This window comes from Danio aesculapii, chromosome 4 (assembly GCF_903798145.1).
Source record: "Danio aesculapii chromosome 4, fDanAes4.1, whole genome shotgun sequence".
Classification (NCBI taxonomy): domain Eukaryota; kingdom Metazoa; phylum Chordata; class Actinopteri; order Cypriniformes; family Danionidae; genus Danio; species Danio aesculapii.
This window is the reverse complement of record NC_079438.1, coordinates 908,678-923,677: the sequence shown is the minus strand read 5'-3', so window position 1 is coordinate 923,677 and position 15,000 is coordinate 908,678. Positions and strand designations below refer to the sequence as shown.

The 15,000-nt window shown below is 38.9% G+C and overlaps 1 protein-coding gene across 1 annotated transcript in view; it reads right to left on the bottom strand.

The window, feature by feature from the left end:
* large1 (LARGE xylosyl- and glucuronyltransferase 1) overlaps positions 1-15,000 on the bottom strand; it is a 43,991-nt gene that overhangs the window by 19,646 nt on the left and 9,345 nt on the right. The window contains exons 5-9 of the mRNA XM_056455259.1: positions 10,149-10,272; positions 7,534-7,705; positions 6,235-6,339; positions 5,853-5,965; positions 1,854-1,979 (exon numbers count right to left, since the gene is read on the bottom strand). Of these exons, the coding sequence (XP_056311234.1) occupies positions 1,854-1,979; positions 5,853-5,965; positions 6,235-6,339; positions 7,534-7,705; positions 10,149-10,272 (640 nt within the window). The remainder of the gene's footprint in view (positions 1-1,853; positions 1,980-5,852; positions 5,966-6,234; positions 6,340-7,533; positions 7,706-10,148; positions 10,273-15,000) is intronic.

Genomic DNA, 15,000 nt, shown 5'->3' with positions numbered 1-15,000 from the left:
GTAACTCAAATCAGCACTCGTTACAGCCGAGGTCTGCAGAAGAGCATCTCTGAACACACAACACGTCCAACCTTGAGGCGGATGGGCTACAGCAGCAGAAGACCACACCGGGTGCCGCTCCTGTCAGCTAAGAACAGGAAACTGAGGCTACAATTCACACAGGCTCACCAAAACTAGACAATAGAAGATTGGAGAAACGTTGCCTGGTCTGCTGAGTCTCCATTTCTGATGCCACATTCGGATGGTCGGGTCAGAATTTAGCGTCAACAACATGAAAGCATGGATCCATCCTGCCTTGTATCAACAGTTCAGGCTGGTGGTGGTGTCCATTAGTACCAATTGAGCATCGTGTCAACACCACAGCCTACCTGAGTATTGTTGCTGACCATGTCCATCCCTTTATGAGCACAGTGTCTCCATCTTCTGATGGCTACTTCCAGCAGGATAACGCACCATGTCATAAAGCGCGAATCATCTCAGACTGGTTTCTAGAACATGACAATGAGTTCACTGTGCTCAAATGGCCTACACAGTCACCAGAGCTCAATCCAATAGAGCACCTTTGGAATTAGGTGTACCTAATAAAGTGGCCGGTGAGTGTTTGTATATTTTGGTGAAGACTTTATTGAAATTAATCCTTTACTTTAGCAGGGATGCTTTAAATCAAAAGATCAAATATAAATATTTTATAATGTCACAAAAGATTTCTACATCTAATAAAAGCTACTTTCCGTTCATAAAAGAAAGCCAAAAAAATTCCACTCAGCTTTTTTCAACATCATAATAATTATAATAACGTTTTTGAGCAGCAAATCTGAAGAGTATAATGATTTATGAAGTATCGTGTGACTGGAGTAATGATGCTTTGAAATCACAAGAACAAATGACAATTTTAAATATATATTATATTAAATACAGTGAAAACGTTTCAAATTTGTACTCTTTTTGCTGTACTTTAGAACAAATAAGGGAAGTTTCATAAACTAATTTCGAGAGGAACACGTGATATGTTTAACTTCAGCTGATCCTCATCACTAATCATTAGCTAGCCTATCGGAGCACTCCAAAACTACTATATATATATTCTAGTTAAACTTCATTCCCTATCTCTGTTTTCGGAACCTCATCCGAAAAAACTCATCTATCTCCGAGCTCAGGGTTCTCTCCCGGGACAGCATGCCAAACCTGCTATTATAGTCGAGCATTATCTAAGTGTGAACTCTTGAAATACAGGTTTGAGACTTTATTATATGGCTGTTTAAATACTATATTCTGATTGGTCAGTCTCAACAATCCAAGGTATGTTATTCCCAGATAACATCCGCTGAATAACACTGGCTCATCCGGGAACTTCCAATCAGCTTGACCGTCAGGGAATACGTTCACATCCATATGCTTACATCCACATTCATATGTATTTGCTCGTCTGTCACCGTTTTCGTCTGTTTGGCGCCATCATGGTGAATGAATAATACACAGGTTAGTCTATGCTCCATTCAGCCAGTTTAGTTTCTGTCAGCTTTGTGTTTAATTAAAGAATTATTGAAATATTATGGCTCAAAACAATGTTTTGTTTCTGCATTGTAAATGTGATAAACAGGATAAAGTACGTCAAGGCGGTTGTTTTCGTGAGAATAAAGCTCTTCAGTCTTCAGTGCTCCGCTTTCTGTCAGACCGCCGATTATCCTAGTGTTATTCTGCAATAACAACCATCCTGGATGTACTTTATTCCTAACATAACAGCCTTGTCGTTTTTAAACTAGTGTACATGATGTACGTGAAGGTAAGGCTGATATTTTGTCATCTAGAATTGATGTGAGCTCGTCTTTGTGTCCTCTTTACGGTATCATCACCTTGAGGTCGGACACGTCTTTGTAGCACTTCTCGGAGCGCGTGTGGTCTGACAGCTGGACATTCCAGTAGCAGGGCAGTTGGTGCACCAGGAATGGGTTCTGCTTGATCACAGCGTTGAAGATGTCCTGCACACATAACAATATCACAAATCATTGTAAGGCTGCATACGTTAATTTCATTAGTATAGGGATATTTCATTTATATAATTATCATATTTGTTTGGAATAAATATATAGTAATTTATTGTAAATACTATAGTGTTTTTGAAGGGTGATATGGTAAAGTACTTGAATTAATATCTTATGTGGTAAATCTATAGTTGCTATGGTAAAATAACAACTATAGTAATTAGAGGTTGACCGATTTTGCCGATATTCTTAGCCACGCCCCTCTGACCTTTAGTTTGCTATGAGTGAGTGATGCGCATAAAGAAAGCCCCGCCCCCTACCCAATATTCCATGTCAGTCTGAAGTACTTCAACATACTGAAATAAGAGTCTCAGTGTTCAGACCGCATTCTCATGAGCTTGTGCATACCGATAGCTAGGTTGGACTGTTCTTGTCGATAGCTAATGAATTAACCGATAGTTCTTAAAATGAATACTGGATTTAAAACTAAATACTAAACAGGAAACTCCATGTAATATAGTACTGAACTCAAGTACACACACAAAACAGTGCTGAAAATGTGGTAAATTAAGATGTCAAAACACATGCACGTGCTTTCAGTGATTTTCACCTCTAGATGTCGCTCTCACTATTGATTTGTTGATTAATAACAACAGAGCCTTCTCAGCCACTCCAGTAATGGATGAAACTGGAAAAATAATCGATTGTTCTAGGAATGATCTGTGCCGATTAATCGGCAAAACCGGTACAATGGTCAACCTCTAATAGTAATATAAACAAATGACCCGATGCTGTAGTTTGGTATGGTATATTTTACAACAATACGCCACAATTTCAGTACTGGAATGATAAAAAAAAAACATAAATTTTTCGCTAACATTTGAGTGTGTTCTGAAGCACCGCTGATTGGACATTGTGTTCACGTGCTCAACAGAAATGACTGATTGGTGGTGAAGGTCATTGGTTTACCAAGTGCAAACACAGATACACTGACAATGGAGTGTTTCAAAGCCTGTGATGAAGACCAAAACTCCCATGATTCCACACTCAGTCAAGTTATCATCAAACTACTCCTTTGTTTGTTGTGAATATACGCCCTCTAGTGGCGAAAATATCAAACTACGCCTTTGTTGTGAATATATGCCCTCTAGTGGCGAAAATATCAAACTATACCTTTATTTGTTGCGAATATATGCCCTCTAGTGGCGAAAACATCAAACTATGCCTTTGATTGTTGTGAATATACCCCCTCTAGTGGAAAAAACAAACTGTGCCTTTGTTTGTTGTGAATATACGCCCTCTAGTTGCGAAAACATCAAACTACGCCTTTAGTTGTTGCGAATATACACCCTTTAGTGGCGAAAACATCGAACTGTGACTTTTTGTTGTGAATATACACCCTCTAGTGGCAAAAACATCAAACTACACCTTTGTTGTGAATATATGCCCTCTAGTGGCAAAAACATCAAACTACGCCTCTGTTTGTTGTGAATATATGCCCTCTAGTGGCAAAAACATCAAACTACGCCTTTGTTTGTTGTGAATATATGCCCTCTAGAGGCAAAAATATCAATCTACGCTTTTTATGTTGTAAATATAAGCCCTCTAGTGGCGAAAACATCAAACTATGCCTTTGGTTGTTGTGAATATACACCCTCTAGTGGCAAAAACAAACTGTGCCTTTGTTTGTTGTAAATTTACGTCCTCTAGTGGCAAAAACTTCAAACTACGCCTTTTTTGCAGTGACTATATGCCTTCTAGTGGCGAAAACATCAAACTACGCCTTTGTTGTGAATATATGCCCTCTAGTGGTGAAAACATCAAACTGTGCTTTTGTTTTTTGTGAATATACACCCTCTAGTGGCAAAAACATCAATTTACATCTTTTAAATTGTAAATATTTGCCCTTCTAGTGGCGAAAACATTGAACTGTGCCTTTGTTTGTTGTGAATATATGCCCTCTAGTAGCGAAAACATCAAACTACGCATTTGTTTGTTGTGAATATACGCCCTCTAGTGGCAAAAACATCAAACTATGCCTTTGCTTGTTGCAAATATATGCACTCTAGTGGCGAAAACATCAAACTATGACTTTTTGTTGTGAATATATGCCCTCTAGTGGCAAAAACATTAAACTACGCCTTTTTGTTGTGAATATATGCCCTCTAGTGGCAAAAACATTAAACTACGCCTTTTTGTTGTGAATATATGCCCTCTAGTGGCGAAAACATCAAACTACGCCTTTGTTTGTTGTGAATATACGCCCTCTGGTGGCGAAAACATCAAACTACGCCTTTGTTGTGAATATATGCCCTCTAGTGGTGAAAACATCAAACTGTGCTTTTGTTTTTTGTGAATATACACCCTCTAGTGGCAAAAACATCAATCTACGTCTTTTATATTGTAAATATTTGCCCTTCTAGTGGCGAAAACATTGAACTGTGCCTTTGTTTGTTGTGAATATATGTCCTCTAGTGGCGAAAACATCAAACTACGCCTTTGTTTGTTGTGAATATACGCCCTCTAGTGGCAAAAACATCAAACTACGCCTTTGTTGTGAATATACGCCCTCTAGTGGCAAAAACATCAATCTACGTCTTTTATATTGTAAATATTTGCCCTTCCAGTGGCGAAAACATTAAAATGTGCCTTTGTTTGCTGTGAATATATGCCCTGTAGTGGCGAAAACATCAAACTACGCCTTTGTTTGTTGTGAATATACGCCCTCTAGTGGCAAAAACATCAAACTATGCCTTTGCTTGTTGCGAATATATGCACTCTAGTGGCGAAAACATCAAACTACGCCTTTTTGTTGTGAATATACGCCCTCTAGTGGCAAAAACATCAAACTACGCCTTTGTTTGTTGTGAATATACGCCCTCTAGTGGCAAAAACACCAAACTATGCCTTTGCTTGTTGCGAATATATGCACTCTAGTGGCGAAAACATCAAACTATGCCTTTTTGTTGTAAATAAATGCCCTCTAGTGGCAAAAACATTAAACTACGCCTTTTTGTTGTGAATATATGCCCTGTAGTGGCAAAAACATCAAACTATGCCTTTGGTTGTTGCGCATATATGCACTCTTTAGGCAAAAACATCAATCTACGCCTTTTATGTTGTAAATATACACCCTTTAGTGGCGAAAACATCAAACTATGCCTTTGGTTGTTGTGAATATATGCCCTCTAGTGGCAAAAACAAACTGTGCCTTTGTTTGTTGTAAATATACGCCCTCTAGTGGCGAAAACATCAAACAATGCCTTTGTTTGTTGCGAATATATGCCCTCTAGTGGGGAAAACATCAATCTACGCCTTTTATATTGTAAATATATGCCCTCTAGTGGCGAAAACATCAAACAATGCCCTCTAGTGGGGAAAACATCAATCTACGCCTTTTATATTGTAAATATATGCCCTCTAGTGGCGAAAACATCAAACTACGCCTTTGTTTGTTGTGAATATATGCCCTCTAGTGGCAAAAACACCAAACTACGCCTTTGTTTGTTGCGAATATATGCCCTCTGGTGGCGAAAACATCAAACTACGCCATTGTTGTTGTGAATATATGCCCTCTAGTGGCAAAAATTACATACTGTACCTTTAAACTTCCTAATGTGTGTGGACCATGGACACCTTTTAAAGGTCATCTAATTCTTAATTCCTTGAAAGATTTTAATCATTTCTAAAACATATTTACATTTATAATGCTGTATTTCGTGTTAGTGTTGTAAAAAATATCGAAATTTCGATACACATCCACACTGAAATAGTTAAAATGATACAATCTTGCTTTCGTTTAGTATCGATTCGAACTTTGCTCTCTTCTCTTCTACATCAACATACTGAAATAAGAGTGTCAGTGTTCACCTGGTCAGCGAGTGACGTAGACAGCATGCTCATGAGCTCTCTCTCTGCCGTCAGCCGCCACATCTGTTCCCATTTCAGCTTCCTCAAACGATCCAACAACAGCAGAATCACACCTTCAACACACACATTAGGAGGCCATTTCATTAATAGCACTTATAATATACAGGCGTATGTCAAAAAACCTGAAAATCCAGCACAAGTTCTTTATTTTTAATAATTTAATTGAATTATTTATGAAGAACTTGTCCACGGTATTCTAATAATCTAATATGTGCCTGTAGTGGAAACATTATTTTGTAAATAGCAATAATACACTCGTTATGATCTGCAGTTTTTGCTCTCTATTAGATAAGTCAGATATCCAGAAACCCGGCTGACGGACCAGTGTTAAAGCCTCTGCCCAGCGCTGGCCACGGCCGATGGTTCTTCCACAGGTTACCCAGATACCAGTCGCTCTGATTCTCCACCAAACCAAGAACCTGCTGGCCTGAAACACACAAACACTCTCCATGATATAAATGCAGTTTCAGTGATTGGTCGAACACATAATCGAACACATTTAGAAAAAACAACGTTCAAAATAGCTCAATATTCCGCTATTTTCTATACTTATACTATCTATACTCATCTACGCATGAGCCGCACATGCTCGCAAACTGACGACTCTCGGCTCATGTATTTATTTTATTGGCTCGTGTCTTTTGAAATCAGTAACATGTTTGTTTTTTGCATTAAATTTATAAAGACGTAACTTTTTTAAATAAAATAATAAACAATTATAACAAATAATCATATTTTGGTCTCATTTTTTGGCCAAGTGCATCCTGAATTTTCATTTTTGGCAATTATATATGATTTTGAACATACAATCATCGTGATGATGATCATTTGTCAATAGATACACTCACCGGCCACTTTATTAGGTACACCAGCCCAACTGCTCGTTGATGCTAATTCTAATCGGCCAATCGCATGGCAGCAACTCAATGCATTTAGGCATGTAGACATGATAACGCGCCATTTCATAAAGCGCCAATTATCTCAGACTGGTTTCTTGAACATGACAATGAGTTCACTGTACTCAAATGGCCTCCACAGTCACCATATCTCAATCCAATTGAGCACCTTGGGATGCTGCAAATCTCCAGCGACTGCGTGATGCTATTATATCAATATGGAGCAAAATCTCTGAGGAATATTTCCTGTATCTTGTTTAATATATACCATGAAGGATTAAGGCAGTTCTGAAGGAAAAAGGGGGGCCAACCTGGTACTGGTAAGGTGTACCTAATAAAGTGGCCAGTGAGTGTATAATCAAAGGAATGGTGTGCTTTTCAGCTTGAACAGTCATCAGCTTTGTTTAAAGGAGATCTGTCTGTATGAATGCTGCTCATTTAAAGGGATAGTTCACACAAAAATGAAAATTCTGACACCATTTAGTCACACTTTAAGTGTTAAAAAAATCTATATGAGTTTATTTCTTCTGTTTAACACAATAGTCAACATACTAAGGAAAGCTGGAAACCTCTAACCATTGATTTTCATAGTATTTGCTTTGTTTTGTCTTCAAAATCACATTCAACGGAACAAACAATCCACTTGAGTGAGTAAACAGTGAGTAAACGTTCATGTTTGGGTGAACTATCCCACAGATTTGAGCTGAATGTTAACTGAGAAGTACCTTTAAACTTGTGGAAGACGACCCACAGCTCAGCTATGTCCGTGGCGAATGTGATATCAGTATCCAGGACGATGACCTTCTCCAGGTCTGAGGGCAGCGTCTTGGTCAGCACCAGCTTCATCAGGCCGTAGATGCCGGAATAATGCTTGTTAGGGATCCAAGACACCTCAGACTGACAGACAGCACATAAGAAATCAATTCAGAAACCAAACGAAGCAAATGAACAGAAAGAGACAGCAATGTAGAGGTGACGAAATTATTAGCCCTCCTCTGACAGAAAGTGAAGCAGAATTCGCATTGATGCCTTCCTGAATTGGTATGCTGCTTCCTAAATCAGGAGGCCATTGTTTGTTGTGAATATATGCCCTCTAGTGGCAAAAACATCAAACTACGCCTTTGTTTGTTGTGAATATACGCCCTCTAGTGGCAAAAACGTCAAACTACGCCTTTGTTTGTTGTGAATATACGCCCTCTAGTGGCAAAAACATCAAACTACGCCTTTGTTTGTTGTGAATATACGCCCTCTAGTGGCAAAAACATCAAACTACGCCTTTGTTTGTTGTGAATATACGCCCTCTAGTGGCAAAAACATCAAACTACGCCTTTGTTTGTTGTGAATATACGCCCTCTAGTGGCAAAAACGTCAAACTACGCCTTTGTTTGTTGTGAATATACGCCCTTTAGTGGCAAAAACATCAAACTACGCCTTTGTTTGTTGTGAATATACGCCCTCTAGTGGCGAAAACATCAAACTACGCCTTTGTTTGTAGTGAATATATGCTCTCTAGTGGCAAAAACATCAAACTATGCCTTTGTTTGTTGTGAATATACGCCCTCTAGTGGCAAAAACATCAAATTACGCCTTTGTTTGTTGTGAATATACGCCCTCTAGTGGCAAAAACATCAAACTACGCCTTTGTTTGTTGTGAATATACGCCCTCTAGTGGCAAAAACATCAAACTACACCTTTGTTTGTTGTGAATATACGCCCTCTAGTGGCAAAAACATCAAACTACGCCTTTGTTTGTTGTGAATATACGCCCTCTAGTGGCAAAAACATCAAACTACGCCTTTGTTTGTTGTGAATATACGCCCTTTAGTGGCAAAAACAACAAACTACGCCTTTGTTTGTTGTGAATATACGCCCTCTAGTGGCGAAAACATCAAACTACGCCTTTGTTTGTAGTGAATATATGCCCTCTAGTGGCAAAAACATCAAACTATGCCTTTGTTTGTTGTGAATATACGCCCTCTAGTGGCAAAAACATCAAATTATGCCTTTGTTTGTTGTGAATATACGCCCTCTAGTGGCAAAAACATCAAACTACGCCTTTGTTTGTTGTGAATATACGCCCTCTAGTGGCAAAAACATCAAACTACACCTTTGTTTGTTGTGAATGCACGCCCTCTAGTGGCAAAAACATCAAACTACGCCTTTGTTTGTTGTGAATATACGCCCTCTAGTGGCAAAAATTACACACTGTACCTTTAAACTTCCTACTAGCACTTTAGAATTTTCCATTATTAACTTGTAGCTAGCATGATGCTAAAATGATTACCATGTAGCTCAGGGGTGTCAACCTCAGTTCCTGAAGGGCCGCAGCCCTACAGTTTAGCTCCATCCCTGCTTCAACACACCTACCTGTAGGTTTCAAACAAGCCTGAAGGACTCAATTAGTTCCATCAAGTGTGTTTAATTAGGGTTAAAGCTAAACTGCAGAGCTTAGTTTGACACCTGTGATGTAGCTAGTATGATGATGCTGACTTGATTAACATGTAGCTAGGATGATGCTAACAATTAACGTCTAGCTAGCTTGATAAAATCAGCAAACCAACGAACCGTAATGCTTATTTTTAACATTTTATAGCAGTTAACCAATCATTTTTACCAAAGTCCCTTTTTAGGCAAGTCAATTCACTCGGGGACCACCTATAAAACACCCCTCGTGCATACTAGCACAGCTCCTATCTCTTTAAATGGGGAAACATCACATTCGAACTGTTTGCTAAAAGCTTACGATTAAATTTTATATTTAGAGCACCAATGAAATTTAACTGTCTCTCAAATGTTGCATCTAAATGTTCGAATCAGCATACGCCAAATAAAACAGTCGCCAGAGTAATTGGCGGTTCATTCCACTGTGGCGACCCCTGATAAATAAGCGCCTTTTTATTTGCAGGTTTGTGGACCTTTAAGCGGTTTCCGTCATGCGATTTGTGTTTCAGCAGGCGGGAATTAATAAGGTGAGATGGGACCGACTCACGTTCATTTCATGCAGATTACAAAACCAGAGAACATTTCTTTTCAAGTGGAGCTGGTTCGTTTAAAAGTACAGATTTCAAGCTGTATGCTACGTATGATATGTTTCTCAAGTTTTCGCTGAGATTCCTGCTTGTTTGGAGACCCCAGAGTGTTCATAACAATGAAGCTGCAGAAACTGTCGTAAGAACACATGAATGGACTTAGCCCCTCCCCCGGAGAATAATCTGTCTATAGAGATTGATGATTGGCTCTTTCTTTGCTAGAGCGGCCATATTGACTGTTGCATCCCCCCCCATTCACAACTATACGAGTGACACATCTTGTGTATTCTATAGGCTTTGCTATTCCTCACCTTCAGCTCATCAGCATCATAGAAGTTGACATGAACGGCTGGCACCATCCAGGTGTGGAAGAGGTCGGCGAGGATCTTCCGGGCGATGGAATCGGTGATGATATGGAAGTGCAGTGGGTTTCGTCTGGAACACAAGATGCAGAACAAACATTTCTTACCGTTCACCCAAAAATGACAACATTTCTCCAACTTATTATTACCTCTTATTAAATAAAAATAAGACATTCTTCAGACAAAGTTGCTTTGATTTACGAAAGCATTAATTAAATGTAGAAACGACTAAATATGAATAATACTAGCACCAAAGCAAAACCTTAACAGCAGATAAAGTCATTTGACTGTAAGCGATAAAAGTCAATAGTCATTTGTGTTTCAGCAGGCGGGAATTAATAAGGTCAGATGGGACTGACTGCGGCTCACCTTCATTTCATACGGATTACAAAACCAGAGAACATTTCTTTTCCAGTGGAGTTGGTTCATTTAAAAGTACAGATTTTAATCTATATTTAGATATATTTCTCAAGTTTTCACGGAGATTCCTGCTTGTTTGGAGACCCCAGAGTGTTCATAACAATGAAGCTGCAGAAACTGTCGTAAAAACACATGTATGGACTGAGCCCCTCCCCCGGAGAATCATCAGTCTATATAATTCAGCATTAATTAAATGTAGAAATGACTAAATATGAATGTAATACAGCACCAAAGCAAAACCTTAACAGCAGATGAAGTCGTTTGGCTGCGTGCGATAAAAGTGAATAGTCATTTAATGTACGTCATCACTGTAATCAATTTAATCACACTTCTAAATGACTATATGGATCGTTTTGATATAAAATGAGTGTAACGTCACATGGCAAGATCTGATTACGCACTTCCTGTTTGCATGTCTACAAGAAGAGGTAGTGATAGGAGAAACTAAGCTTTTCAAAGCTTCGAAACAATTGAACCAATTGCTTCGTAAACGATTCACTGTTTCGAAAGACCACTAGCGAGAGACACCTGCTGGTCAAAACCATGTAATTGCAGCAAAAACTCAATCATTAAAACGGTTAGGTTTTTTCACCAAACATATTGCAAACTTTAAATTAAAAGTATGTCCTGTAAAAGCACTTAGCTTATCATTTAATGTCATTAAATATTAAGTGTCTGCATAATTTTCATACATAATTTGCATTCTTTTACCAATTATCAAGACTTCTATGTTGTTTGTTCGATGGTGGGCTCTGCTAAACAGGCCAACAGGAGACTATTACTATTATTATTCATTCAATCATTCATGTTCCTTATTTATCAGGGGTCGCCACAGTGGAATGAACCGGCGACTATTACAGCATATGTTTTATGCAGCGGATGCCCTTCCAGCTGCAACCCAGTACTGGGAAACACCCATACACACTCTCACACTATGGTGAATTTAGTTCATCAGTTCCCCTATAGCGCTTGTGTTTGGACTGTTGTGGAAACCGGAGCACCTGGAGGAAACCTACGTCAACACAGGGAGAACATCCAAACTCCACACATACATGCCTACTGGTCCAGCCGGGACTCGAACCAGTGACCTTCTTGCTGTGAATCGCCAGTGCTAACCATTATTAACTATTATTTATTTTCCTTTAACAAACGCCTCACTAAAATGCCTACAAACTAGTAAAACTGACCTGAGATCAGAAAAAACCAACAAGTAGACCTAGCTGCAGCCTGTAGTGCAGTAATGTCATGCATGCACTACGTTATGCATATTGAAATGTGTATGCACACACGAGATGTCCATTGGTTTAGTCTGTAAAACTATCCTCTGATTCACACTCCGCAGCTGAAGGTGGCGGTAATGCACCAAATTGCTGGATGCCAACCACATTACCTAGTAGACATTGTACCCATAGACATATTATAATGTGTATGCTTGTAACCCACATGCTTATGATGATGGTTGGGTTTAGGTGTAGGTGTAGCTGTAGATGTTAGTAGCACACACTGTATTGAGAAACATACGCCCCATTCACACAAGGCGTCAGTTTCAACGCTTCCCATTCATTTTGAATGGGTGAGGTCAGGCATTGCTGAACTGCATTGTGGATCCGTCGGCGCCGCTTCAGAGGCGTTGCTCGCTGCAGAAGTTGGGGCTTTCTCAACTTTTCAAGCGTCAGCCAATCAGATCGCTGTATGCAAATACACCAGCTCAGACAGTAGCCGATTGCGGAGTAATTTCATTGGCTGACGCTGCTATGACGATCGCGTCAGCCCCAACTTCAGACACGCCCTCTGTCAAGCGTTGACACTGAAGCCCCGTGTGAATGCGGTGTTAATGTAATGTAATGTGTTTTTATATAGCGCATTTACTGTGTATGGCCATACGCCCAAAGCGCTTCACTTTCCTTTCCAGCGATAACCGCTCGCGCAGGATGTCAACGTAATCGACATGATCGTTTTACACCCATTCATTCTTAAAATCAAAGTATTACAGGACAGTAGACATGTGCATGATGTCACCGTGATGCAGAGCGCTGTCTCAAAACCAAGACCTGTTTAGCGATTCGCCACTGGGGGGGCGATCTAAGGCCCCGTTTTTACACTGCCAGTTAAATGTGACCCAATTCTGTTTTTTTGCTCATATGTGACTTTGTAAACATGAAACAAACACATGCAGATATTCAGAGATCAGTTTCTGGCCTCATTCATATGTGGAAATTTATCAGATATAAATCGGATATGTGACAATGCGACTATCATGTAAACAGCCAGATCGGATTTAATGAGGCATTTCGTTTTGTACCTCATTAAACTTGCGACATTGTGGTACTTCTCCGCGGTTTAATTACGTAGAAGGAAAAGCGTGTGTGGAGACATCGACACGGTAAACAACAATAAAAGTTGTCACGGCCGGGATACATTCCCGTTTTACGACCAAACTGATAACAAACCGAGCGTCACACCAAGAAATGTTCTGGACAGTTCCTGCGTCGAAGAGTCGTTTGACGGTTAGAACTCCGATATTCCTACAGGTGTGAATTTTCATTCGCACAATAACGTTTGCTGCCTTTGTTGCGGCTTTGTCGCCAGATTCAATTCAATTCGCCTTTATTTGTATAGCGCTTTTACAATGTAGATTGTGTCAAAGCAGCTTCACATAAAAGATTATAGTAAATTGAATCAGTGTCTGTTCAGTTTTCAGTGTTTTTCGGATATGAAAATGTGTTCATTGATGTTAGTGCCTACGGAAATAAGGTTATAATATCAGGGTTTCTGCAGATATATGATAATGTCAAATTTAAGACTTTTTAAGACCTTTTAAAGACCATTAAGTATTAAATTTAAGACCTATATCACAACGTCAAAAACACGCATACACATAAAGAGAAAATTCAAACTCACTAAATTAGTGGTAAAATAAATGTTTTCAAATTGAACAGTACTGAAGACAGGTTAGATGCACCATTGAACAACAGAAAAAACAAACAAACAAACATCTTAAGGCTGATTTATACTTTCGGCTGGCGCCGCATCGCACACCTCACGAAACAGACGAGGATTTTATACTTGACGCGTTAGCCATCGAGATATTCACTTAAATGACAGGGGGCGGTCAAAAGAAACTGACCGTAAAATCAGACGGATAAACAGAAGTAAAAAGTTTCGGGAACTACGTCATATCATTAATATCATTGAAGATTTTTAAACTAATTATTTTTTATTATTTATATAATTTATTTTAATGATTATAATGATTTTTACAACCATTCAAGATTTTTTAAATCAGACTTTGAAGCATCACTTGCTTTTGTTCGTATCTCGGACAGTTCTACCTATTAAAGTTAAATATTAATGGCAACAGAACATGGGTTGCTCTACAGTTTGTTTTTTATTATGGCAAGAATACTGAGGTTTTTTTTTTGCTCACTCAATAATTCACACATCACTGTCTGGCTAGTTTCTGTCCTCTACTTATAAGCTAAAAAGGCAATAATCGTCCAACATTCCTAACCATTATCACCAATAAAGCCTAGAAATTGGCCATCAGTGTATTGTAAACTGATAACCGATCAAATATTCCTTTCCAGTTATAAAAGACATAATTTGTTTAATTATAACTTAATTATAGTTTGTAACTTGGACGGCTTATAAAGATGTGTGTACAGTCGTACCCGTTTCAGATAAAATCACTTCAAAGTGTTTCATATTCAACTCAAATCAAACGCGACGCCACGCGAACTGTTCACCCGAGTCTCAAAACATTTTGGGAGCTCCGCCAGCCGAAATCATGTCGCGCGCACCCAAAGCGAACCACCGCAAACACAGCGAGGATGTCACACTCGCCGCGCGCACTGAGTTCAATAACAGAAAGCTGAATGGCTACTGCATGTTGGTCTCATTTGTAGTTGTAATACCGCAAAATACATTTGGACTAGTGAAATAAAGAACTACAACACCACGAAAACCAAGCAACAGCAACAAAAAAGAATTTAAATGAGCATTAGATGTAGCGCTACATGGACATCGGAAAAATAAGACCTGTGCAAAAATATTTAAGACATAGATCAGCCAATTTAAGACTTTTTAAGGCCTAAAATTTAGATTTTTAAATGTTTAACTTTTTAAGACCCCGCAGAAACCCTGCATATTAATGTTTTATATTAGTTGTTACACATAAGGTTTAAAAGAGATGACATTTCTGATTTGTGAACCAGCCCTATAGGCTAGGCTAAATATGTCAGATTACAAGGCTTTAAACATATTTTACATCCTCAAGTGAATTTACTTTATTCTTATTACACATGCGAAACGTGGCTAGTGTGGCGCAGATGCTAGAACCTATGGAATAAAATCACTGTCATAAATATTTCGTGCGTAAATA